Source organism: Somniosus microcephalus, chromosome 8 (genome assembly GCF_052327205.1).
Source record: "Somniosus microcephalus isolate GS21.2 chromosome 8, FLI_Smic_1.0, whole genome shotgun sequence".
In the NCBI taxonomy this organism is placed as follows: domain Eukaryota; kingdom Metazoa; phylum Chordata; class Chondrichthyes; order Squaliformes; family Somniosidae; genus Somniosus; species Somniosus microcephalus.
The window spans coordinates 266,065,489-266,093,366 of NC_140994.1; the positions used below are offsets into that span (position 1 = coordinate 266,065,489).

At 53.0% G+C, this 27,878-nt stretch overlaps 1 protein-coding gene across 2 annotated transcripts in view; it reads left to right on the top strand.

Annotated features, from left to right (window-relative positions):
* The window catches only part of dele1 (DAP3 binding cell death enhancer 1), a 56,120-nt gene that overhangs the window by 19,285 nt on the left and 8,957 nt on the right, over window positions 1-27,878 (top strand). For both annotated transcript variants that reach the window (XM_085996032.1, XM_085996033.1), the window contains exons 3-10: window positions 928-1,045; window positions 7,843-7,987; window positions 9,421-9,579; window positions 11,230-11,309; window positions 13,660-13,756; window positions 14,253-14,395; window positions 15,406-15,564; window positions 16,818-16,910. In XM_085996032.1, coding sequence (XP_085852158.1) covers window positions 928-1,045; window positions 7,843-7,987; window positions 9,421-9,579; window positions 11,230-11,309; window positions 13,660-13,756; window positions 14,253-14,395; window positions 15,406-15,564; window positions 16,818-16,910 — 994 coding nt within the window. The remainder of the gene's footprint in view (window positions 1-927; window positions 1,046-7,842; window positions 7,988-9,420; window positions 9,580-11,229; window positions 11,310-13,659; window positions 13,757-14,252; window positions 14,396-15,405; window positions 15,565-16,817; window positions 16,911-27,878) is intronic.

Below are 27,878 nucleotides of genomic sequence, written 5' to 3' on the forward strand. Positions count from 1 at the left end.
TGGGGGGTGGGAAATGGGGGAGGGGATGATGAAACAAAAAGGGAAGGTCTGGGAGGTGAGGAGACATTAAGAGATATTCAAGGCGAGACGAGATGGTAATAGGACAGGTAAAGAGACAAACAATGGCTCCAGATGAAGTGTGAAATGCGCTGGCAGAGTGAGAGACAGCTGCCATGTGGGAGAGAGAAAGGAAAAGCAGAGTGTGCGAGTGTTTTTTTGATTGTTGAGTGCTTTACGTCCTTGGTTACAGAATGTTGGCAGATGTTTGTTCAGTAAATAGACACGTGCGAAGTATATTTACCCGTATTGTGCGTGAGGCGATCTCCACTAAAATAATTGCATATGGCTGAAACAGTGTCTTGAAACCATGTCAACGCCGAAGGTAACGACCCAAGGAAGATGGAGGGACGTTCTGTTGGATTTTTTTTAACACAAAGGGTGGGACATCACGCTTTTGGATTGTCCTTGCGCTTTTCCCCTTTTCAACAACAACTACAGCAACACAGCGCCTTTAATGTAGTAAAACGTCCCCAAGGCCCTTGTGCAAAGACTTTGATGACTTGCAATGAGCTACAATGACCCAGTAGCAATCGGGCCAGGTGCCCAGTGTTCTAAGCTGTTCCTGATAAGTTTCCCGGCAGGTCGCTGCGCGGCCGCACAGCTTAGAGGGAATGTTGCTCGCTACCACAGGACGTGGCCGAGGCAGATGGCTTGGATGCTTTCAAAAGGAAACCAGATGAGTACATGAGAGAAAAGGGAATAGAAAGATATGCTGAATGGCTGTGATGAGGTGGATGGAGCGGGAGGAGACTCGTGTGGAGCATAAATACCCGCACAGATTAGTTGGGCCGAATGCCTGTTTCTGCGCTGTATATTCTGTGTATCTCGATCCTCGATCATTTGTTTTCTTGTGTGTGAATTCCTCAGCTCAACAGATTCCCAGAATGGAGACGCAGGAGAGAGGAGAAAGAGGGAAAAGGAGCAGAGAGCTCGATTTTATTCCAAGCAGTTACCTCGGTTTTCGGGATTGGATGCTGTAGGCTGGGTAAGAACAGGAACGGCGGAATATTGTGTACGATTCTCGGACTTGACACCAGTCTTGGTTGCAGTCATCTTTATTGAGTTCGACCAAGTCTTGACGTGCTCAATGTCTAAGCAATGGTCACACAGCGAAATAAACAATGGCCCAGAAATTCAGGTCAGGCGCGCTAGGTAAGCGCTTCCTGCACTTACCTGGCGCGCCGGCCGTTGAGCTGTGGGCCCGCGTGGGATTCCGATCCTGGGCCTCCTCCAGCTGCCGGCGCGCAGTGCTTGCGTATCCCAGGGATGCAGTTAGTTCGAAGTGTCCCCTGGGATCACGTGGGCCATGGAGAGCCAATGGTAGCAGGGAATGCTTCATTCATAAGTTTGACAGGAAGAGCTGTCAAACCTATAAATGCTATAAGCCCCAAAACATCACTAAATCTTCAAATAAAATTTAAAAATCACATTTTTAAAATAAACGATAAATTACATGAAATAACTATTTTAAACAATAATTTAAATTTTTGAAAAAATTAATTACATTTTTTAACGGGGCTAAAAATAAACTTACCTTCCTTTAAAGTATTTAAAAATAATAAACCTATGGAAAAAATGTTTTAATTTTAATTAATTCACCACTTGTTAAAAGCAGGCCTTGCGCCTGCTTTTTACATGCGTAACTTCTGGAGACTTACCCTCCCGGAGAAACCTGCAAAGAAAACGTAAGTTCGATGCGCACGCGCTGCCTCTCCTGCGCACGCGTTCGACCTCTGAACCCTTTCTTTCAGGGGAACAGAAGTGCCGGTTTCCCGCGCATGCGCAGTGCATGCAGGAAACCGGCACTTCCATTGGGCTTACGGGTGAGTACCCGTGGAGACCTGAATTTCTGGGCCAATATTACCCACTTTTGCTCTCGGTAGAGAACCTAACGATCTTGTGTCTCTCTCTCTCCTGAATTGTGAAGGAAAGCTTAAGGTCTTTATAGGCCTCTAGTCACTCCTGGCCTGTGCGGTGCTAACTGATAGCAGTTTGCTGGTCGTTTAGATGTTTTAATTGACCTGTGTGTTTCTTGGTTGGAGGGGAAAAGCCAGCTAAGGTTTCTCTTCCCGATCATAATTCAGTGACCCCTGCTGGTAAACGTACAGGCGGTCGGGGGTCAGCTGTGATTTCCTTTCCCCACCCCCCGCCCCCCCCCCCCAAAGTCAGCTTGCTGTCTGGGCTCAAATATGCAAATGAACTGCTTGTGGCCCTTCTGCCCTTCTTCTTCTATCCCAGGATCTCAAACTATGGAATTCCTTCCCTCTCTCAGCCTTCTACAGTCTGCAGCTTTTCAAAACCCAAGGTTGGCGTCACTGCACCGCCACAGTGTCGGCCGTGGCTCAGTGGGCAGCACCCCTCGCCTCTGAATCAGAAGGTTGTGGGTTCAAGCCCCACTCCAGAGACTTGAGCACATAAACCTAGGCTGATATTCCACTCCAGTGCAGTGCTGAGGGAGTACCGCACTGTCGGAGGTGCCGTCTTTCAGATGAGACGTTAAACCGAGGCCCCGTCTGCCCCCTCAGGTGGGCGTGAAAGACCCAATGGCCACTATTTCGAAGAAGAGCAGGGGAGTTCTCCCCAGTGTCCTGGGGCAAATATCTATCCCTCAATCAACATCACTTAGGGAAAAAAACAGATTATCTGGTCATTATCACATTGTTGTTTGTGGGAGCTTTCTGTGCGCCAATTGGCTGCTGCGTTTCCTACATTACAACAGCGATAACACTTCAAAAATATTTAATTGGCTGTAAAGCGCTTTGGGACGTCCGGTGGTCGTGAAAAGCGCTGGAGAAATACAAGTCTGTCTGCTTTCACTCCTCGGTTTGCCTTTGCATTGTCCCTATATTTTTTATCCGTAGCCCAGTCCTGGTTTCATAATGGGTGTGCAGCATATAGTGAGGAATTTGAAGTCAAGAGCTTACCCTCCTAAGATTGGCCCTGAAAGCAAGATCAAGATGTATCCCAGATGTTAGTCCGAGAATTCTGAAGCTCTTCACAAGCAATTACACACAATCATTTTTTTTTAACCTGATTGTTCAACGATACGGGTAAAGAAAGAACTTGCATTTCTGTAGTGCCTTTCCCGGCCTCAGGGCATCCCAAAGCGCTTTACAGCCAATGAGGTCCTTTTGAAGTGTAGTCGCTGTTGTAATGTAGGAAACGCGGCAGCCAATTTGCACACAGCAAGCTCCCACAAACAACACTGAGATAATGACCAGATAATCTGTTTTTTAGTGATGTTGATTGAGGGATAAATGTTGGCCCCAGGACACCGGGGAGAACTCCCCCTGCTCTTCTAAAATACTACATCCACCTGAGAGGGGCAAACGGGGCCTCGGTTTAACATCTCATCCCAAAGACGGCACCTCCGACAGTGCAGCGCTCCCTCAGTACTGCCCCTCCGACAGTGCAGCGCTCCCTCAGTACTGCCCCTCCGAAAGTGCAGCACTCCCTCAGCACTGCCCCTCCGACAGTTCAGCGCTCCCTCAGTACTGCCCCTCCAACAGTGCAGCACTCCCTCAGCACTGCCCCTCCGACAGTGCAGCTCTCCCTCAGTACTGCCCCACCGACAGTGCAGCTCTCCCTCAGCACTGCCCCTCCGACAGTGCAGCACTCCCTCAGTACTGCCCCTCCGACAGTGCAGCACTCCCTCAGCACTGCCCCTCCGACAGTGCAGCGCTCCCTCAGTACTGCCCCTCCGACAGTGCAGCGCTCCCTCAGTACTGCCCCTCCGACAGTGCAGCGCTCCCTCAGTACTGTCCCTCCGACAGTGCAGTGCTCCCTCAGTACTGCCCCTCCGACAGTGCAGTGCTCCCTCAGCACTGCCCCTCCGACAGTGCAGCACTCCCTCAGCACTGCCCCTCCGACAGTGCAGCACTCCCTCAGTACTGCCCCTCCGACAGTGCCGCGCTCCCTCAGTACTGCCCCTCCGACAGTGCAGCACTCCCTCAGTACTGCCCCTCCGACAGTGCGACGCTCCCTCAGCACTGCCCCTCCGACAGTGCAGCGCTCCCTCAGTACCGACAGTGCAGCACTGCCCCTCCGACAGTGCAGCGCTCCCTCAGTACTGCCCCTCCGACAGTGCAGCGCTCCCTCAGTACTGCCCATCCGACAGTGCAGCGCTCCCTCAGTACTGCCCATCCGACAGTGCAGCGCTCCCTCAGTACTGCCCCTCCGACGGTGCAGCGCTCCCACAGTACTGCCCCTCCGACAGTGCGGCGCTCCCTCAGTACTGCCCCTCCGACAGTGCGGCGCTCCCTCAGTACTGCCCCTCCGACAGTGCGGCGCGCAGTGCTCCCTCAGTACTGCCCCTCCGACAGTGCGGCGCTCCCTCAGCACTGCCCCTCCGACAGTGCAGCGCTCCCTCAGTACTGCCCCTCCGACAGTGCAGCGCTCCCTCAGTACCGACAGTGCAGCACTCCCTCAGTACTGCCCCTCCGACAGTGCGGCGCTCCCTCAGCACTGCCCCTCCGACAGTGCAGCGCTCCCTCAGTACTGCCCCTCCGACAGTGCAGCGCTCCCTCAGTACTGCCCCTCCGACGGTGCGGCGCTCCCACAGTACTGCCCCTCCGACAGTGCAGCGCTCCCTCAGTACTGCCCCTCCGACAGTGCAGCACTCCCTCAGTACTGCCCCTCCGACAGTGCGGCGCTCCCTCAGTACTGCCCCTCCGACAGTGCAGCGCTCCCTCAGCACTGCCCCTCCGACAGTGCAGCGCTCCCTCAGTACTGCCCCTCCGACAGTGCAGCGCTCCCTCAGTACCGACAGTGCAGCACTCCCTCAGTACTGCCCCTCCGACAGTGCGGCGCTCCCTCAGCACTGCCCCTCCGACAGTGCAGCGCTCCCTCAGTACTGCCCCTCCGACAGTGCAGCGCTCCCTCAGTACTGCCCCTCCGACGGTGCGGCGCTCCCACAGTACTGCCCCTCCGACAGTGCAGCGCTCCCTCAGTACTGCCCCTCCGACAGTGCAGCACTCCCTCAGTACTGCCCCTCCGACAGTGCGGCGCTCCCTCAGTACTGCCCCTCCGACAGTGCAGCGCTCCCTCAGTACTGCCCCTCCGACAGTGCGGCGCTCCCTCAGCACTGCCCCTCCGACAGTGCAGCGCTCCCTCAGTACTGCCCCTCCGACAGTGCGGCGCTCCCTCAGCGCTGCACTGGGACTGTCAGTCTGGATTTTGTGTTCAGGTCTCTGAAGCGGGCCTTGACTCGGAGGCGAGAGTTCCACCCAATGAGCCACGGCTGACCACTGGGATTCACAGGATCATAGAAACTCACAGCACAGAAGGAGGCCAGTCGGCCCGTCGTGCCTGTGCCGGCTCTTTGAAAGAGCAGTCGTTCTCAGTCCCACATCCCCAACCCTGTCAGTTCCTCATCCTCGAGAACCCATCCAACTCCTTTAAAAATTATTGATGGAATCAGCTCCCACCACCTTTTCAGGTCGAGCATTCCCGATCCCCACAACTCTTGAGTGAAAAAAATTCTCCTCATCTCCCCTCTCGATCTCGTGCCAATGATTTTGAATCTTTGACCTCTGGTTATTGACCCACTCGCCAGAGGGAATAGTTTTTCTCTCTCTGCTCGATCAAAACCTCTCATCATCTTAAAACCTCTATTAGGTCACCTCTTCACCTTCTCTGTTCCAAGGAGAATTGTCCTAACTTTTCCAACCTCTCCTCCTAACTGAAGTCCCTCATCCCTGGCAACATCCTGGTAAACCTCCTCTCTACCCTTTCTAAGGCCTTTCCATCTTTCCTGAAGTGCGGGGCCCAGAATTGTCCACAACACTCCAGGCTGAGGTGATGTAAAAAGACTACTGGCCACTTGGTTTGAGTATAAAACAAGGCTTTAATCAACTGTTTCACAACCATGAGATTCTAGTTACATCACTAGTTCCTGGTTAGAAAAACGTCCTGAGCAAGCTGGGCCCACGCCCGAATATTTATACTCCTTGGACGGCGCCACCAGCTGGTCGCCCAGTGTTACTTCATGAGTCATTTCTTCATGAATGATAAGATTCATGTAGGAAGTCACACAACACCAGGTTATAGTCCAACAGCTTTATTTGAAATCACAAGCTTTCGGAGCACTGCTCCTTCATCAGGTGAAGTGAAGAGAAGCATACAGGCACAGCATATATCGTCAGAGAAAACTGTCAGATGATTACAGGTAATCTTTCTAACTGCCCTTTATCACACCTCGGCAGAGAGATAATCACAGCAATGTATGGTGTCCAAATAGGTCAGTCAGGAAAACATTACATCAAAGAACAATGAGGTGGGGTCACAAGGGGTCAAATGTTGCAGATGCTGGGGTCTGTATGTTTTTTTTTCTGTTTTTCATACAGACCCCAGCATCTGCAACATTTGACCCCTTGTGACCCCACCTCATTGTTCTTTGATGTAATGTTTTCCTGACTGACCTGTTTGGACACCATTCACACCTTTGATTGCTGTGATTATCTCTCTGCCGAGGTGTGATAAAGGGCAGTTAGAAAGATTACCTGTAATCATCTGGCAGTTTTCTCTGACTATATATGCTGTGCCTGTATGCTTCTCTTCACTTCACCTGACGAAGGAGCAGCGCTCCGAAAGCTTGTGATTTCAAATAAAGCTGTTGGACTATAACCTGGTGTTGTGTGACTTCCTACATTTGTCCACCCCAGTCCAACACCGGCATCTCCACATCATGGATAAGATTCATGACATGAGGCCTAACCAGTGATTTATAACGTTCCAACCTGACCTCCTCTTTGCTTTTATATTCTATTCCTCTCTTTATAAACCCAGGTAACCCATAGGCTTTTTTAACCACCTTATCAACTTGCCCTGCCACCTTTAAGGATTTGTATATCTGGACACCAAGGTCTCTCTGCTCACCTGCGCTATTAAAAATTGCGCCAGGATTGATTGGTTAGGTCGTATAGGCTGCGCGGAGAAGGCTGAGCTGCTGCCTCAAAATAGTGATTGTTTTTGCAACCGAGTGACTTGCTAGGCCAGCTCAGAGTCAACCACGTAGAGTGGGACTGGAGTCGCGTGTAGACCGGTTCCCCTCCCTGAAGGACGTTTGTGAACCAGTTGGTCAGTCGTTCCACAGATAGAAAGACAGACTTACATTTCTATAGCGCCTTTCACGACCAGCAGACGCCTCAAAGCGCTTTACAGCCAATGAAGTACTTTTCGAGTGTAGTCACTGTTTGTAATGTAGGAAACGCGGCAGCCAGTTCACAGCAAGCTCCCACAAACAGCAATGTGATAATGACCAGATAATCTGTTTTTTTTTGTTATGTTGATTGAGGGATAAATATTGGCCAGAACACTGGGGATAACTCCCCTGCTCTTCTTCGAAATAGAGGCCATGGGATCTTTTACATCCACCTGAGAGAGCAGACGGGGCCTCGGTTTAACGTCTCATCCGAAAGACGGCCCCTCCGACAGTGCAGCCTAGATTTTTGTGCTCAAGTCTCTGGAGTGGGACTTGAACCCACAGTCTTCTGACTCAGAGGCGAGAGAGAGTGCTGCCCACTGAGCCACGGCAGACATAAATTGAATTCAATTTCACAGCTTGCCCTGGGTGGGTTTGGAACTCTCCGCCTCTGTGCTGCTAATCCAGTAACATAACCACTGCCGTGCCATACCCGCTGCATCGTCCCCGCCATCAGCCCACGGGTACTGGTAGCACCATCGCTGCAGGGCGGTGCTCGGGTGAGTTGCGCCGTGCACGGAAATGTTTGGCCTTTGTAACGAGCTTTACTAACCCGTGATTCTTGCCCTGCCCTCCTCCAGGGTGCTGCTGCCGTGGTGCTTTTACAGTTTGCAAGACACCTTCATCATCAGTTCTCTCACCACAATGGACCCAGGGAGAGTGACGTGGCCTCATATTTCTGTGCCCGTAACATTGTTATTTCTACACTGGCACCGGACGGCATCAGTAAGTTCATAGTTCGTTTGATATACACAACTCCAAGCAAATGAAATGTATCCTGTGTGTGCTGTCAGCCCCTTTGCACAGTGCTGTTTTTGGAAACTGTATAGGGCGCCTGACAAAGAATGCTGTGACCCTCTGTATGCCAAGAGGTATAAACGATATCCTGTGCCCCCTAATTCTCCTCGTGCTGGGGTAAGTCGTCGTCTTCTTAGGCAGTCCCTCGGAACCAAGGATGACTTGCTTCCACACTAAAAATGAGACTGATGAGCCCCATGCGGGACCGACTGTCTCTGTATGAGGAGAGATCGGGTCGATTGGGCTTATACTCGCTGGAGTTTAGAAGAATGAGAGGGGATCTCATTGAAACTTATAAAATTCTAACAGGACTAGACAGACTAGATGCAGGAAGGATGTTCCCGATGGCGGGGGAGTCCAGAACCAGGGGTCACAGTCTAAGGATAAGGGGTAAGCCATTTAGGACTGAGATGAGGAGGAATTTCTTCACCCAGAGAGTGGTGAACCTGTGGAATTCTCTACCACAGAAGGCAGTAGAGGCCAATTCATTAAGTATATTCAAGAAGGCGTTAGATATATTTCTTAAGGCTAATGGGATCAAGGGATATGGGGAGAAAGCAGGGACAGGGTACTGAATTTGGATGATCAGCCATGATCTCATTGAATGGCGGAGCAGGCTCGAGAGGCCAAATGGCTTACCCCTTATCCTTAGACTGTGACCCCTGGTTCTGGACTCCCCGGCCATCGGGAACATCCTTCCTGCATCTAGTCTGTCTAGTCCTGTTAGAATTTTATAAGTTTCAATGGGATCCCCTCTCATTCTTCTAAACTCCAGCGAGTACAAGCCCAATCTACCCAATCTCTCCTCATACGTCATTCCTGCCATCCCAGGTATTAGCCTGGTGAATCTTCGCTGCACTCCTTCCATGGCAAGAACATCCTTCCTCAGATAAGGCGACCAAAACTGCACACAATACTCAAGATGTGGTCTCACCAAGGCCCTGTACAACTGCAGCAAGAAATCCCTCGATTCCCCTAGAGTCCAAAAATCTATCGATCTCAGCCTTGAATATACTCAATGACTGAGCATCCACAGCCCTCTGGGGCAGAGAATTCCAAAGATTCACCGCCCTCTGAGTGAAGAAATTCCTCCTCATCTCAGTCTTAAATGGCCGACCCCTTATCCTGAGACTGTGCCCCCTAGTTCTAGACTCTCCAGCCAGGGGGAAACATCCTCTCAGCATCTACCCTGTCAATCCCCCTCAGAATCTTTTATGTTTCAATGAGATCACATTGATTATCGGCAATAGTGCCACATAAGTATTTCTTCTGCCGTGCGAGAAGCATTGGCCTTCCCTGTGTTCTCGTTCTCTCTCCCTCTCTCTCTCCCTGACCGTTGGTGTTTTTGCTTTGTATGGTAGAGTTCAGCCGGTACATTTTGCCTCAGTGTGTAGCTCCGCACTCCATCAGTAACTCGACCGATCGGAATTCCGTGTCTGCCGGCTCGTCCCCTCCTGCAAATGGCGAAGCTGCGCGCTTAAGGACCGAACAGCGGGAAGACAATGAAAGTGTTGAACAAGGTACGAGTCACAAACAAATCTCTCTTCCACGCTGCAAGGCGCGTTTGTTGGGTGCAATAAAACATCCCAGGGCACTTCACAGGATTGTTTCTCAGACATAATTTGACACCGAACCACATGAGACAGTCGGGCAGCTGACCAAAAGCCTGGTCAAAGAGAGAGGTTTTAAGAAGCGTCTGAAACATAGAAGATAGGAGCAGGAGTAGGCCATTCGGCCCCTCGAGCCTGCTCCGCCATTCAATGAGATCATGGCTGATCATCCAAATTTAGTACCCTGTCCCTGCCTTCTCCCCATATCCCTTGATCCCTTTAGCTTTAAGAAATATATCCAACTCCTTCTTGAATATATTTAATGAATTGGCCTCAACTGCCTTCTGTGGTAGAGAATTCCACAGGTTCACCACTCTCTGGGTGAAGAAATTCCTCCTCATCTCTGTCCTAAATGGCTTACCCCTTATCCTTATACTCTGAGCCCTGGTTCTGGACTCCCCGACCATCGGGAACATCCTTCCTGCATCTAGTCTGTCCAGTCCTGTTAGAATTTTATAAGTTTCAATGAGATCCCCTCTCATTCTTCTAAACTCTAACGAATATAAACCTAATCGACCCAATCTCTCTTCATACGTCATTCCTGCCATCCCAGGTATCCGACAGAGGAGGAGAGAGAGGCGGAGAGGTTTAGGGAGGGAATTCCAGAGCTTAGGGCCCAGGCAGCTGAAGGCACGGCCGCCAATGGTGAAGCCAAGATAATCGGGGGATGCTCAAGAGGCCAGAATTGGGGGAGCGCAGCGATCTCTGAGGATTGTAGGGCTGGACTGGGTTACAGAGATGGGGAGGGGGGCGAGCCATGGAGGGATTTGAACACAACGATGAGAATTTTAATATCGAGAACTGGTGTAAAGTGCATCAAGATCACCTTAAATGCATCTATACTATTTGCTTCAACCACTCCCTATGGTAGCGAGTTCCACATTCTCACCACTCTCTGGGTAAAGAAGTTTCTTCTGAATTCCCTATTGGATTTCTTGGTGACTCTCTTATATCGATGGCCTCTAGTTTTGCTCTTCCCCACAAGTGGAAACATTCTCTCTCTATCCGCTCTATCAAAACCTTTCCTAATTTTAAAGACCTCTATTAGGTCTCCCCTCAGCCTTCTCTTTTCAAGAGAAGAGAGACCCAGCCTGTTCATCCTTTCCTGATAGGTATAACCTCGCATTTCTGGTATTCTTTGTAAATCTTTGTTGCACTCTCTTCAGTGACTCTATATCCTTTTTACAATACGGCGACCAGAACTGTACGCAGTACTCCCAAGTGTGGCCTAACCAAGGTTCGATACAGGTTTAGCATAACTTCCCTACTGTTCAATTCTGTCCCTCTAGAAATAAACCCTAGTGCTTGGTTTGCTTTTTTTATGGCCTTGTTAACCTGTCGCTACTTTCAGTGATTTGTGTATTTGTACTCCGAGATCCCTTTGTTCTTCTAACCCCGTAGAATATTACAGCACAGAAGGAGGCCATTCGGCCCATCAGGCCTGTGCCGGGGATATATTGCCAGCAGTTTCGGCTTTTATTACACAATTCCAGCATTTGCAGATCCCTTATTTGCCGGTGAGATTTCTGGTGTGTAATACGGTTCTACTATGTGTTGCAGATGAGCCCCTGTTTATAAAAAGTACACAACGCTCAGAATGTGGTGCAACAGGTGGAAATGGCCAGCGAGGAGATCTGCAGGTAACCAGACTGTCCCTTCTGTCCACTGCAAAACTTAAGAGGGGAAATTGGGCTGTTTCAAAAATGTTAAGCAGTATCACATCAGTGACGGGTTCATAGCGGAATCAACAACCATATATATAGTTATAATGTGATGGTGGATGAATTAAATGTTCACGCTGTGTATGCTGCAGTTAATGGGGAAAAAAATAGCCAGTGGCACAGACGGCACCTCCGACAGTGCTGCACTCCCTCAGTACTGACCCTCCGAAAGTGCAGTGCTCCCTCAGTACTGCCTCTCCAACAGTGCAGTGCTCCCTCAGTACTGACCCTCCGACAGTGCTGCACTCCCTCAGTACTGACCCTCCGACAGTGCGGCGCTCGCTCAGTACTGCCCCTCCAACAGTGCTGCACTCCCTCAGTACTGACCCTCCGAAAGTGCAGTGCTCCCTCAATACTGCCCCTCAGACAGTGCGGCTCTCCCTCAGTACGGCCCCTCGGACGGTGCGGCGTTCCCTCAGTACTGACGCTCCGACAGTGCTGAGCTCCCTCAGTACTGCCCCTCCGACAGTGCAGCGCTCCCTCAGTACTGCCCCTCCGACAGTGCGGCGCTCCCTCAGTACTGCCCCTCCGACAGTGCAGCGCTCCCTCAGTACTGCCCCACCGACAGTGCGGCGCTCCCTCAGTACTGCCCCTCCGACAGTGCAGCGCTCCCTCAGTACTGCCCCTCCGACAGTGCGGCGCTCCCTCAGTACTGCCCCTCCGACAGTGCAGCGCTCCCTCAGTACTGCCCCTCCGACAGTGCGGCGCTCCCTCAGTACTGCCCCTCCGACAGTGCGGCCCTCCCTCAGTACTGCCTCTCCGACAGTGCAGCGCTCCCTCAGTACTGCCCCTCCGACAGTGCGGCACTCCCTCAGTACTGCCCCTCCGACAGTGCGGCGCTCCCTCAGTACTGCCCCTCCGACAGTGCGGCGCTCCCTCAGTACTGCCCCTCCGACAGTGCGGCGCTCCCTCAGTACTGCCCCTCCGACAGTGCGGCGCTCCCTCAGTACTGCCCCTCCGACAGTGCGGCGCTCCCTCAGTACTGCCCCTCCGACAGTGCGGCGCTCCCTCAGTACTGACCCTCCAACAGTGCTGCACTCCCTCAGTACTGACCCTCCGACAGTGCTGCACTCCCTCAGTACTGACCCTCCGAAAGTGCAGTGCTCCCTCAGTACTGCCTCTCCGACAGTGCAGCGCTCCCTCAGTACTGCCCCTCCGAAAGTGCAGTGCTCCCTCAGTACTGCCCCTCCGACAGTGCTGCACTCCCTCAGTACTGACCCTCCGAAAGTGCAGTGCTCCCTCAGTACTGCCCCTCCAACAGTGCTGCACTCCCTCAGTAGTGCCTCTCCGACAGTGCAGCGCTCCCTCAGTACTGACCCTCCGAAAGTGCAGTGCTCCCTCAGTACTGCCTCTCCGACAGTGCAGCGCTCCCTCAGTACTGCCCCTCCGACAGTGCAGCGCTCCCTCAGTACTGCCCCTCCGACAGTGCTGCACTCCCTCAGTACTGACCCTCCGACAGTGCTGCACTCCCTCAGTACTGACCCTCCGACAGTGCGGCGCTCCCTCAGTACTGCCCCTCCAACAGTGCTGCACTCCCTCAGTACTGACCCTCCGAAAGTGCAGTGCTCCCTCAATACTGCCCCTCAGACAGTGCGGCTCTCCCTCAGTACGGCCCCTCGGACGGTGCGGCGTTCCCTCAGTACTGACGCTCCGACAGTGCGGCGCTCCCTCAGTACTGCCCCTCCGACAGTGCAGTGCTCCCTCAATACTGCCCCTCCGACAGTGCAGCGCTCCCTCAGTACTGCCCCTCCGACAGTGCGGCGCTCCCTCAGTACTGCCCCTCCGACAGTGCGGCGCTCCCTCAGTACTGCCCCTCCGACAGTGCGGCGCTCCCTCAGTACTGCCCCTCCGACAGTGCGACGCTCCCTCAGTACTACACTGGAGTGTCTGCCTAGATTATGGGCTCAAGTCTCTGGGGTAGGACTTGAACCCACGACCTTCTAACTCAGGCGAGAGAGTGCTTGCCACTGAGCTACGGCTGAGACGGCTATATTGGATCTTGTCGATTTAGACTGATTTCTCAAACCCTAACTTTGTGTTTTCAGAATCATCACACTTGCAAAATGTTTGATTTGAGATTTGACTCCTTTTTGCTTTGTTAAGCAGTTGTTAAGACTGCAGCTGAATGTCTCCACCCTCCCACTAGTGGTTTAGTTCCATATTTAGTCCAGGTGCATCCATGTGAGTGTATTGAGCCTTTGTTCAAGTCGAATTAGTACGCATTTCCTGTGTTAGCTCTTAAACACCGCTCTCCCGTCTGTTTATATAGAGGGAGGAACTCAGTCCAGAAGAGATTTTAAACCGAGCCACTTCCAACTTGCAGAGAGCTACAGTGTCCAGCATTTCTTCCATTTTAAATATTATTGGTAAGTGATTTTACTGACCCAAATCTTCTCTCTGTCTCTGCCAAATTTCCAAATTTGCCCGTCTGACTCGTGCTGGGCACCTCAACCAAATGTCCATTCTCAATCTCCCTCCCTACCAGCGCTGTGGGAGCACCTTCACCACACGGACTGCAGCGGTTCAAGAAGGCGGCTCACCACCACCTTCTCGAGGGGCAACTAGGGGATGGACAATAAAGGCTGGCCTCGCCCACATCCCGAAGAATTCTAAACTTCTCAGTCTGAGCAATGAGCGTTGACTGGCCATTCAACCATAGGTGAACCAGACCCTCTCCTCACCTATTATCCACACACGCACTCTTGCAGTGTAAATCTCTGATTGCGATTTACACTGTGGTAGAATTGGAGCATTTATATTAAAATGTTCACCTTGATACTTATTTTGACTCATCAACGTCTCTGTATCTCTTGTAATCTATGCTCCCTGGGTCTTTCTATTTGTTAAATCTCTCTTGAATAGGGATTGAAAACTTAAACGCCCAAGAGTACGAGATGGCATTCTCCTGTTTCATGATGGCAGCCAGACACGGCTACAGCAAGGCTCAGTACAATGTCGGAGTGTGCTACGAACTGGGGAGAGGCACGGCAAAAGATAGCGAGAAGGTAGGAGTCTGAGTAAGGGAATAGTAAGACTTGCATTTATAGACTTGTGAGCGTGTGTGCGCACGCCGCGTACTTGTAACCCTGTGGGTTCAAGTCCCGCTCCAGGGACTGGAGCACAAAAATCTAGGCTGACACTCCCAGTGCAGTACTGAGGGAGCGCTGCACTGTCGGCGGCGCTGTCTTTCGGATGAGACATTAAACCGAGGCCCCGTCTGCCCCCTCAGGTGGACGTAAAAGATCCCGTGACACTATTTCGAAGAAGAGCAGGGGAGTTCTCCCCGGTGTCCTGGGGCCAATATTTATCCCTCAACCAACATCACTACAACAGATTATCTGGTCATTATCACATTGCTGTTCGTGGGAGCTTGCTTGGCGCAAATTGACTGGTGCGTTTTCTGCAACAGTGACCACACTTCAAAAGTACTTCATTGGCTGTAAAGTGCTTTGGGACGTCCAGTAGTCGTGAAAGGCGCGATATAAATGCAAGTCTGTCTTTCTTTCTTTGCTGTGGGTCAGGAGGTTGTCGGTTTGACTTGAGCACACGATCAAGGCGGAGATTCCAGCCCAGTACCGAGGGAGCGCTGCATTGTCGCAGGCGCCATCTTTCAGATGAGACGTTAAACCGAGACAGCTGTGGTTCAGGTGGATGTTAAAGATCCCACGGCACTACTTGAAGAATACTCGGGGAGTTCTCCCGGTGTCTTGGCCAACATTCCTCAGTCAAACAACACAATTTTTTCTTTTAAAGTCTTTCATCTCATTATGCACAGGAGTATTCCACAGACAACAAAGTGCCTGCCACATTTACTGACAAAAGTGACTATTTATAGTGACCCCATTCCCTCAAACCGCTAAGCCCAGACAAGGCAAAAATGCTGAAATCTCCACTGTGTTTTGTTTTGTGCCTTTATTGTGTTTTAAATTATAGGGCAATGCCTCAGATATGATGGCGTCACAGCCTAGTCTAACCCTATTGACTTTTCTCTACCTGCCTGGCCCTGCCCTCCCAGGCCGCCCTGTATTACGGTCACGCTGCTGCCCAAGGACACGGGATGGCCCAGTACCGTTGGGCCAGATACCTCTTGCACGTCAGGCCAGCAAGGGAGGTCCGAGATACCCAGAAAGCCATACAACAGTTGGAAAAGACAGCCAAATCTGGACTCAAAGAGGCAAGTGATCACATTTTTTTAAAACCTATATTGCAGGCGTACACAACAGTTCCGGTAATTTGCCAAAACTCCTTCAAGGGGGCTGCGTGAACTCGGGAGAGTCCAATGCTCCCTCTGGCTTTTTGGGGCGGGTCGCTGTGCGGCCCCTTTAAGAGGCCATTCATAATTCCGTGCATGCGCGGTTTTTGCATTGAAAAGCCGGCTGCGCGGGATCCTTGGAGCGGCTGCGCAGCTTAAAGAGAATGTTGGTCGTGTCTATTTTCCCCACCAGGGTGGGAGGGGCCGCATAAACACCGGCACAGACCAGTTGGGCCGAATGGCCTGTTTCTGTGCTGTAGATTCTATGTAATTCTTTTCCCCACCCCCTCCTCCTTTCCCGAAGGCTGTCTCGCGCTGCAATGCGGTTTCACGGGTTCTCCCCGTTGGATGGCTGTCGACGAGCTATTTCACCATGGGGAGCATCACCGTCGAGCCCGATCTGTACCCGTCCAGCGTCCACATGTGCCCCTTTCCAGCTCGAGTCACAGGGAAACGCTCGTCCGGCCTCCCGTCTCCACTATTCAGTCCTGGTCTGCTGCCTTCCACAGGGAGATCACCACACCCCCCCCCCCCAACGTAAAAATCTAGACTGACACTCCCAGTGCAGTGCTGAGGGAGTGCTGCACTGTCGGAGGTGCCGTCTTTCACACGAGAAGTTAAACCAAGGCCCCGTGTTCCCTCTCGGGCAGTGAAAGATCCCACGGCACCATTTGGAAAAGAGCTGCGGAGTTCTCCCAGGTGTTCTGGCCTCAACCACCATCGCTAAAAGCAGATGATCTGGTCATTTATCTCATTGCTGTTTGTGGGATCTTGCTGTGCGCAAATTGACGGCTGTGTTTCCTACATTACCCTAACAGTGACTACACTTCAAAAGTACTTAAATAGAAACAGAAAATGTTGGAAACACTCAGCAGGTCAGGCAGCATCTGTGGAGAGAGAAACCGAGTTAACGTTTCAGGTCTGTTTTTATTTCGTAATCAGCATCCGCAGTATGTTTGCTTTTACTTCATTGGTTGTAAAGGCGCTTTGGGACACCCTGAGGTTGTGAAAGGCGCTATAGAAATGCAAGCCCCTTCTCTCTGACCTGCCAGACAGGGGTAACCTTGAAAGAAGGAAAATGTACAAAGGAAGTGGGGGCGGGGCGGGAAGAAATGATCTGTGTGGTAGCACAGTGCCCGATGTATAAAATGTAATATATCCCCTCATCGTTACAGGCCCAAGCCTACCTCGGGGTTTTCTATACCAAAGAGCCCCACCAGGATCTGCAGCGAGCTGCCAGGTACCTGACGATGGCATCGGAGAGTGGGGTAAGATGTTCTGCACTAGGCCTACGATGACTAAAGGAATCCAGACCCAGGGGTCACAGTCTAAGGATAAGGGGTAAGCCATTTAGGACAGAGATGAGGAGGAATTTCTTCACCCAGAGAGTGGTGAACCTGTGGAATTCTCTACCACAGAAAGCAGTAGAGGCCAATTCATTAAATATATTTAAGAAGGAGTTAGATATATTTCTTAAGGCTAAAGGGATCAAGGGATATGGGGAGAAGGCAGGGACCGGGTACTGAATTTGGATGATCAGCCATGATCTCATTGAATGGCGGAACAGGCTCGAGGGGCCGAATGGCCTACTCCTGCTCCTATCTTCCATGTTTCTATGAATTTAGAAGAATGGGAGGTGATCTCTTTCAAATGTTTAAAATTGCTAAGTGACTTGGACAGGGTAGGTGCTGCAGGGACATTTCCCCTGCCTGGGGTGTCTAGAACTAGGGGGCACAGTCTCAGACTAAGTGGTCGGCCATATAGTATTGAGATGAGAAGGATTGTGAATCTTTGGAATTCTCTACCCCAGAGGGCTGTGGATGGTCAGTCGTTGAGTGTATTCAAGACACGGATCGAAAGATTTTTGGATACAAGGGATATGGGGATAGTGCAAGGAAGATGGAGTCGTGGTAGAAGATCAGCCCTGGTCTTATTGACTGGTGGAACAGACTCCAAGGGTGGAATGGCCTACTCCTGCTCCTACTTCTTATGGTCTTATTAATGCAGTATAGAAGATTAAGAAGTGATCTAATTGAGATGGGCAGAAGGCCTCCTTTTTGAAGTTCTAGCTCATCCATTAGAAAATGCCTACACTCTTTCCCCACCCCCCCCCCCACCCACCAACCCCCCAATCACAGCACTCACAGACTCTCTCTCAAACAACGACCAACATCGGGGCTTGATCGGGTGGATGCGGTGAGGATGTTCCCAATGATGGGTGAAACTAGAACTAGGGGGCATAATCTTAAAATAAGGGGCTGCTCTTTCAAAACTGAGATGAGGAGAAACTTCTTCACTCAGAGGGTGGTAGGTTTGTGGAATTTGCTGCCCCAGAAAGCTGTGGAAGCTACATCATTAAATAAATTTAAAACAGAAATAGATAGTTCCCTAGAAGTAAAGGGAATTAAGGGTTACGGGGAGCGGGCAGGAAATTGGACATGAGTCTAGGTTCGGAATGGTCATGGCCCTGTGGGTAGTGGAGTGGGCCCAGGGGCCGTGTAGCCTGGTTCTGCTCCTACTGTGTTCTAATTCTGTGTTAGATTTCAGGAGATGGTTTTATTCCTGTTCCTGGCTGGTGGAGATCGCCTTTACAGAAGGTAAGTACTGTAGAAAATATAGGGACAGAGTGATCTCTTGGAAGAATTTCGATCGCCTAGATGGGTCGGAGAGGAATTTCCCAGATTTTTTTCTCCCAAATTGGCCATTGGGTCTTTATCTGGTTTTTCGCCTCTTGATATACCTATCAATTCATCCAATGAAAAGCGACGAGTTAAGAAAGTAACTATAGGTTTTTATTGGCTAAATAACAGAGCTCACCCTCGTGGGTGATCGGATCCAACAAGGAGGAATACCAGCCAGTCGACCACCTTTATACCTGGGCAGGTAGGTGGAGCCGTGGGCGGAGTCAGCAGTGGTCAGCCCAGGTATAACAGCGTGACAAGAGGCGACCTCGTATAGTGATACAACAGTGTGAACAGTGATAACCATAGAGTAACGATACAACAGTGATAACTATAGTGTAACGATAGTGAACGACAAAAGTGGTTTACCACATTCACCCCTTGTTTAGATTTGAGTCCGGCGGGGTGATGTGTACTACCAGTTCTGGTATGTCAGTCTGTCCGGAGGTCTCGTAAGCCTTTCCGATCGTCGCAGCGGCGGTGTTGCATTCTCCGGTGGTGATGCTGGTGTCTGCGTGGTCGGCGAGGGCTCGTGGGGTTCCGGCATGCCGTCTACCTGAGCTGGAATCGGGAGGTGGGGGGGGGGTGAAGGTGGTGTCTCCGGAATGCCCGAGGGTGCGAGGTCTCGCAAGGAGACTGTGTCCTCCCACCCGTCTGGGTATGCCACATAGGCGTACTGAGGGTTGACGTGCAGGAGGTTCACCCTCTCGACCAGGGGGTCCGTTTTATGGGCCCTCACGTGCTTTCGCAGCAGGACGGGCCCCAGAGAGGTCAGCCAGGTTGGTAGTGTGGTTCCCGTAGTCGACTTCCTGGGGAAAACAAACATTCGTTCATGGGGGGTGGCGTTAATGGCAGTGCAAAGTAGTGACCGGATGGAATGCAGCGCTGCCGGGAGGACTTCCTGCCAGCGGGAGGTTGGGAGGCCCTTAGACTTTAAGGCTAAGAGGACGGCCTTCCATACAGTCGCGTTCTCTCTTTCCACCTGGCCGTTCCCTCGAGGGTTGTAGCTGGTGGTCCTGCTTGCAGCAATACCTCTTGCTAGTAGGAACTGGCGGAGTTCCTCGCTCATGAAGGAGGAGCCCCGGTCACTATGTATATAGTTTGGGAACCCGAACAAGGCGAAGAGGTCGTTCAGGCATTTAATGACCGTGGTACTGGTCATGTCTGGGCAGGGGAAGGCGAAGGGGAAACGGGAGTACTCATCAACAATGTTGAGGAAGTACACATTACGGTCAGAGGACGGGAGGGGCCCCTTAAAATCGATGCTCAAGCGCTCGAAGGGGCGGGTGGCCTTGATCAGGCTTGCTCTGTCCGGCCTAAAGAAATGCGGTTTGCACTCGGCACAGGTCTGGCAGTTCCTGGTCATGGTCCTGACCTCCTCGATGGAGTAGGGCAGGTTGCGGGCCTTAATGAAGTGGTAAAGTCTGGTGACTCCGGGGTGGCAGAGGTCGTTGTGGAGGGTCTGAAGTCTATCAATTTGCGCGTTGACGCATGTAATTCGTGATAGAGCATCAGGGGGTTCGTTCAGCTTACCTGGCCGGTACAAGATATCATAATCATAGGTGGAGAGTTCGATTCTCCACCTCAAGATCTTGTCGTTCTTGATTTTACCCCTCAGCTTGTTATTAAACATAAAAGCGACCGAACGCTGGTCAGTGAGGAGGGTAAATCGTTTGCCTGCCAGGCAGTGCCTCCAGCGTCGTACAGCCTCCACAATCGCCTGGGCCTCCTTCTCGACCGACAAGTGTCGGATCTCAGGGCCCTGTAGGGTCCTTGAGAAGAAGGCCACCAGTCTCCCCTCCTGGTTAAGGGTAGCGGCTAGGGCGAAGTCGCATGCATCGCTCGCCACTTGGAAGGGGATGGACTCATCCACCGCGTGCATTGTGGCCTTAGCAATGTCTCCCTTAATGAGGGAGAAGGCAGCGCACGCTTCCTCCGTAAGGGGGAAGGATGTGGACTTCATGAGGGGTCTGGCTTTGTCCGCATAATTGGGCACCCATTGGGCATAGTAGGCGAAGAGCCCCAGGGTTCTCTTCAGCGCCTTTGGGCAGTGGGGGAGGGGTAACTCCATGAGGGGGCGCATTCTTTCGGGGTTGGGGCCGATGAGTCCGTCCTCTACTACGCAGCCGAGGATGGCAAGGCGTGAGGTGTTAAACACACATTTCTCCTTATTGTAGGTGAGGTTCAGCCGTTGGGCCGTACGGAGGAATCTCTCCAGATTAACATCATGGTCCTGCCGGTCGCGGCCGCAGATGGTGACGTTATCTAGATAGGGGAACGTGGCGTGCAGCCCGTTCTGGTCAACCATCCGGTCCATCTCCCTTTGGAAGACCGAAACCCCGTTGGTGACGCCGAAGGGAACCCTAAGGAAGTGGTAGAGGCGGCCGTTCGCCTCGAAGGCTGTATACTGGCGGTCCTCAGGGCGGATAGGGAGTTGGTGATAGGCCGACTTAAGGTCGATGGTAGAGAATACTCGGTATTGTGCAATCTGATTGACCATATTGATATACCTATCAATTCCTCCAATAAAAGGCGAAGAGTTACGAAGGTGACTAAAGGTTTTTATTGACTAAATAACAGAGCCCACTCTCGTGGGTGATCCGATCCAAGCAGGAGGAATACCAGCCAGTCGCTCACCTTTATACCTGGCCTGGTGGGTGGAGCCAAGGCGGAGTCGGCAGTGGTCATCCCAGGTATAGCAGTGTGGCAAGAGGCGACCTCGTACCGTGATACAATAGTGGTCAGTGATACAGTTATGACGAACAGTGGTGAACAGTGCTAACTACTAACAGTGATACGATAGTGAACGTGGTTTACCACATTCACCCCTTGTTTAGAATTAAGTCCGGCGGGGTGAAGTGTACTACCAATTCTGGTAGGTCAGTCTGTCCGGAGGCTTCGTAAGCCTCTCCGATCGCCGCAGCGGTGGTGTTGCCTTATCCGGTGCTGGTGCCTTATCCGGTGTTGATGCTGGTGTTTGCGTGGTCGGCGAGGGCTCGTGGGGTTCCGGCATGCCGTCTACCTGGACTGAGGTTGGGGGGGGTGGTGGCGGTGTTTCCGGATCGGCTGAGGGTGCGAGGTCTCGTAGGGAGACAGTGTCCTCCCGCCCGTCTGGGTACGCCACGTAGGCGTACTGGGGGTTGGCGTGCAGGAGGTTCACCCTCTCGACCAGGGGGTCCGTTTTATGGGTCCTCACGTGTTTCCGCAGCCAGACCGGCCCCGGGGCGGTCAGCCAGGTTGGTAGAGTGGTTCCCGTAGTCGACTTCCTGGGGAAAACGAACATTCGTTCATGGGGGGTGGTGTTAGTGGCCGTGCAAAGTAATGACCGGATGGAGTGCAGCGCTGTCGGGAGGACTTCTTGCCAGCGGGAGGTTGGGAGGCCCTTAGACTTTAAGGCTAAGAGGACGGCCTTCCATACCGTCGCGTTCTCTCTTTCCACCTGACCGTTACCTCTGGGGTTGTAGCTGGTGGTCCTGCTTGCTGCAATACCTCTCTCTAGGAGGAATTGCCGGAGTTCCTCGCTCATGAAGGAGGAGCCCCGGTCGCTGTGTATATAGTTCGGGAACCCGAACAAGGCGAAGAGGGCATTCAGGCACTTAATGACCGTGCTACTGGTCATGTCGGGGCAGGGGAAGGCAAAGGGGAAACGGGAGTACTCATCAACGATGTTGAGGAAGTACACATTACGGTCAGAGGACGGGAGGGGCCCCTTAAAGTCGATGCTCAGGCGCTCGAAGGGGCGGGTGGCCTTGATCAGGCTTGCTCGGTCCGGCCTATAGAAGTGCGGTTTGCACTCCGCACAGGTCTGGCAGTTCCTGGTCATGGTCCTGACCTCCTCGATGGAGTAGGTCAGGTTGCGGGCCTTAATGAAATGGTAGAGTCTGGTGACTCCGGGGTGGCAGAGCTGGTCGTGGAGGGTCTGAAGCCTATCGATATGCGCGCTGGCGCATGTCATTCGTGAAAGGGCATCAGGGGATTCGTTCAGCTTGCCTGGCCGGTACAAGATCTCATAATCGTAGGTGGAGAGCTCGATTCTCCATCTCAAAATCTTGTCATTCTTGATTTTGCCCTTCAGCTTGTTATTAAACATGAAAGCCACCGAACGCTGGTCGGTGAGGAGGGTAAATCGTTTGCCTGCCAGGTAGTGCCTCCAGCGCCGTACTGCCTCCACGATCGCCTGGGCCTCTTTCTCGACCGACGAATGTCGGATCTCGGGGCCCTGTAGGGTCCTTGAGAAGAAGGCCACTGGCCTCCCCTCCTGGTTTAGGGTGGCGGCTAAGGCGAAGTCGGATGCGTCGCTCTCCACCTGAAAGGGGATGGACTCGTCCACTGCGTGCATCGTGGCCTTGGCTATGTCTCCCTTAATGAGGGAGAAGGCCGCGCACGCCTCCTCCGTGAGGGGGAAGGAAGTGGCTTTCAGGAGGGGTCTGGCTTTGTCCGCGTAATTGGGTACCCATTGGGCATAGTAGGCGAAAAGCCCCAGGGTTCTCCTAAGTGCTTTAGGGCAGTGGGGGAGGGGTAGCTCCATGAGGGGGCGCATTCTTTCTGGGTCGGGGCCGATGATTCCGTTCTCCACTACGCAGCCGAGGATGGCAAGGCGCGTGGTGTTAAACACGCATTTCTCCTTATTGTAGGTGAGGTTCAGCCGTTGGGCCGTACGGAGGAATTTCTCCAGATTCGCGTCATGTTCCTGCCGGTCGCGGCCGCAGATAGTGACGTTATCTAGGTAGGGGAATGTAGCCTGCAGTTCGTTCTGGTCAACCATCTGGTCCATCTCCCTTTGGAAGACCGAGACCCCATTAGTGACACCGAAGGGGACCCTAAGGAAGTGGTATAGGCGCCCATTCGCCTCGAAGGCGGTATACTGGCGGTCCTCAGGGTGGATAGGGAGTTGGTGGTAGGCCGACTTCAGGTCGATGGTCGAGAATACTTTATACTGTGCAATCTGATTGACCATGTCAGATATGCGGGGGAGGGGGTATGCGTCCAGCTGGGTATATCTGTTTATGGTCTGGCTGTAGTCGATGACCAGGCGGTTTTTATCGCCGGTCTTTACGACTACGACCTGGGCACGCCAGGGGCTGCTGCTCCCCTCGATAATGCCCTCTTTCAGGAGGCGCCGCACCTCAGAGCTAATGAAGGCTCTGTCCCCGGCGCTATACCGCCTGCTCTTGGTAGCGACGGGTTTGCAGTCAGGGGTAAGGTTAGCAAACAGAGAGGGTGGCGGGACCTTGAGGGTGGAGAGGCTGCAGGTGTTACGCGGTGGGCGGTTTAACGTTTGCTGGTTGTTGACTGTGAGTGGGGGGAGGGGTCCACCGTATGCTAGGGTTACGCTTTGGAGGTGGGATTGGAAGTCCAGCCCTAGTAGGACGGCAGCGCAGAGATGGGGGAGGACGAGGAGTTTAAAGTTTTTATACTCCGTGCCCTTAACCGACAGGGTCACGACACAGTAGCCGCTGATGTCCGTGGCGTGGGACCTCGATGCCATCGAGATTCGGCTGCGCGTTGGTAGGACAGAGAGGGAGTAGTGGCTCACCGTGTCTGGGTGGATGAAGCTCTCCGTGCTTCCGCTGTCGAACAGGCAGGTCGTGGCGTGGCCGTTCACTTTGATGTCCATCATTGACTTGGACAGATGGTGCGGGCGGGCTTGGTCCAGGGTGACGGAAGCTAGTGTGTAGCTGAGCGAGTCGTTGTCATCTGCGGGCGAGGCGGTCGGGCGTGGTGAGTAAAATGGCGTCTCCCACGAGGTAGGGCCCCATGAGGCACTATTGGGGTCGGTTGCCTTAATCAAAGATGGCCGCCCCCATGACTCATGTGTGGGGATGCTGGCCTCAGTTGCCCTAAACAAAGATGGCCGCCCCCATGACTCATGTGTGGGGATGCTGGCCTCAGTTGCCCTAAACGAAGATGGCCGCCCCCATAGTTCGCATGCGGCACTGCTGGCCTCTGAGGATCCGCTCCTGCAGGCCTTGGAGAAGTGGCCTTTCTTCAGGCAGGTTTTACATATGGAGTTCTTGGCTGGGCAGCGCGACCTCGGGTGCTTCTCCTGGCCACAAAAAAAACAGCCGGCGGCCCGATCGCGGATGCCCGATGTCGGGGCCGGTGCCGGGGGTGGCGGGGCCGGTCGGGTCCGGGACGCCGACGCAGAGGTAGGTCCCGGGGGCGGCGCTGGGAAGGGTGCTGTGGTAGGGGTCGGGCCCGAGTCCCAGGGTCGCGAGCAGTACCTGGTGAATGCTTCCTGATCTTGGTGGGCCACTTCCAGGGAGATAGCGAGGGCTTCAGCTTTTTCCATGCTGAGGTCTTTAGCTTCCAGCAGTCTTTGCCGTGAGTACTCGGACCGTAGGCCTTTCAGGAATGCGTCGCGGATATTATCTTCAGTATTTTCGGCTGCCGACACCGATTTAAAGTCACAGTTCCTGGCGAGTGCATATAGCGCCTGTGAGAATTCGGCTACTGATTCTCCTGGCTGTTGCGGCCGTGATCTTAGGAGGTGCCTAGCGTACATGTAGTTTACCGGGGTCCGGTACTTCTGTTTCAGCAGGTTGATGGCGGTCTCGTAGGTAGTCATGTCCTCGATGAGAGTGTATACTCTCGGGCTCAGTTGTGCCTGCAGGACACTTAGTTTGGATGCCTGAGGGACGCTGGATTCTCTCAGGTATGATTCGAAGCAGACCAGCCAGTGTTTAAAGTCTGCGGCTGAGTTTGCTGCTCGTGGGTTCAGGTCCAGGTACGGCGGTCTGAGGGCTCGCAGCCAAGCTGGCTGGTGTGGCTGTGCTCCTGGGAGCTGCGCTGGTGGCTCCTCCGCCGGTTGTGACTCGTTGTCGGACATCATTAAATTTAGTCAATAAAATTGATATACCTATCAATTCCTCCAATAAAAGGTGAAGAGTTACGAAGGTGACTAAAGGTTTTTATTGACTAAATAACAGAGCCCACTCTCGTGGGTGATCCGATCCAAGCAGGAGGAATACCAGCCAGTTGCTCACCTTTATACCTGGCCTGGTGGGTGGAGCCAAGGCGGAGTCGGCAGTGGTCATCCCAGGTATAGCAGTGTGGCAAGAGGCGACCTCGTACCGTGATACAATAGTGGTCAGTGATACAGTTATAACGAACAGTGGTGAACAGTGCTAACTACTAACAGTGATACGATAGTGAACGTGGTTTACCACACATATCAGATATGCGGGGAAGGGGGTATGCGTCCAGCTGGGTGTACCGGTTTATGGTCTGGCTGTAGTCGATGACCAGGCGGTTTTTATTGCCGGTCTTAATGACCACGACCTGGGCACGCCAGGGGCTGCTGCTCCCCTCGATGATGCCCTCCTTCAGGAGACGCTGCACCTCAGAGCTAATGAAGGCTCTGTCCCCGGCGCTGTACCGCCTGCTCTTGGTAGCGACGGGTTTGCAGTCGGGGGTGAGGTTAGCGAACAGGGAAGGTGGCGGGACCTTGAGGGTGGATAGGCCGCAGGTGTTACGCGGTGGGCGGTTTAAAGGCTGCTGGTTGTCGACTGTGAGTGGGGGGAGGGGTCCGCCGTATGCTAGAGTGACGCTTTGGAGGTGGGATTGGAAGTCCAGCCCTAGTAGGACGGCAGCGCAGAGCTGGGGGAGGACGAGGAGTTTCAAATTTTTATACTCTGTGCCCTTAACCGACAGGGTCACGACACAGTAGCCGCTGATGTCTGTGGCGTGGGACCTCGATGCCATCGAGATCCGGTTGCGCGTTGGCCGGACAGTGAGGGAGTAGTGGCTCACCGTGTCTGGGTGGATGAAACTCTCCGTGCTTCCGCTGTCAAACAGGCAGGTCGTGGCGCGGCCGTTTACTTTGATGTCCATCATGGACTTGGACAGGTGGTGCGGGCGGGCTTGGTCCAGTGTGACGGAGGCTAGTGTGTGGCTCAGCGAGCTGCCGTAGTCTGCGGGTGAGGCGGTGGTCGAGTCCGGAGGCGAGGTGGCGGTCGAGCGTGGAGGGTAAAATGGCGGCGCCCACGAGGTTGGACAAAATGGCGGAGAAGATGGCTGCCCCCACAACTCACATGAGGCACTGCTGGTGTCGGTTACCTGGATCAAAGATGGCCGCCCCCATGACTCACACGTGGGGATGCTGGCATCTGTGGCCTTGATGGAAGATGGCCGCCCCCACAACTCGCATGAGGCACTGCTGGCCTCTGTTGATCTCTGTTGGCCTCTGCAGGCCTTAGCAAAGTGGCCTTTCTTCAGGCAGCTTGAGCACGTCGCGTTTCTCGCTGGGCAGCGCGCCCTAGGATGTTTCACCTGGCCGCAGAAGAAGCAGCCGGCAGCCCGATCGCGGGGGTCCGAAGTCGCAGCCGGTACCGGGGGTGGCGGTCCCGATCGGGTCCGGGACGCCGACACAGAGGTAGGTCCCAGGGGCGGCGCTGCGAGGGGTATCGCGGTCGGGGTCGGTCCCGAGTCCCAGGGTCGCAAATTACTGTACCTGGAGTACGCCTCGAGGTCCCGATGGGCCACTTCTAGGGAGCGAGCGAGGGCTGCAGCTGTGTTCAGGTCAAGGTCCTTTGCTTCAAGAAGTCTTTGCCGTGCGTAGTCGGACCGCAGGCCTTTCACGAAGGCATCGCGGACATTATCTTCAGTATTTTCTGCCGCTGATACCGCTTTAAAGTCACAGTCCCTGCCGAGTGCTTGTAGCGCCCGTAAAAATTCATCTACCGACTCTCCTGGCTGTTGCAGGCGGGATCTTAGGAGGTGTCTGGCATACATGGAGTTTACCGGGCTCCGGTACTGTTGTTTCAGCAGGTTGATGGCGGCTTCGTATGTTTTAAGGTCCCGGATGAGTGCGAATACTTTAGGGCTCACTTGGGCGGTCAGAACTCTTAGCATGGATTTCTGAAGCACGCCGGATTCTCCCAGGTAGGATTCGAAACAGCTCAGCCAGTGTTCGAAGTCGAGGGCTGAGTTTGCTGCCTGTGGGTTTAGATCCAGGTACGGTGGTCGGAGGGCTCGCAGCCAGGCTGGCTGCTGTGGCTGTTGTAGCTGGGCGTCTGGCTGGTCGCTTGGCTGGTCGTTTGACTGGTCGTTTGACTGCTCAAGTGTCGACATTTTAAAATTTAGCCAATAAAATTGATATACCTATCAATTCATCCAATGAAAAGCGACGAGTTAAGAAAGTAACTATAGGTTTTATTGGCTAAATAACAGAGCCCACCCTCGTGGGTGATCGGATCCAACAAGGAGGAATACCAGCCAGTCGACCACCTTTATACCTGGGCAGGTAGGTGGAGCCATGGGCGGAGTCAGCAGTGGTCAGCCCAGGTATAACAGCGTGACAAGAGGCGACCTCATGTAGTGATACAACAGTGTGAACAGTGATAACCATAGAGTAACGATATAACAGTGATAACTATAGTGTAACGATAGTGAACGACAAAAGTGGTTTACCACACCTCTCCCGGGAGATCACATGGGTTCGGGTGGATGGAGAGTGATAGAAGATTTGAGGTTAGGATCAGATCAGCCATGATCTTATTGAATGGCGGAGCAGGCTCGAGGGGCCGATTGGCCTACTCCTGCTCCTATTTCTTA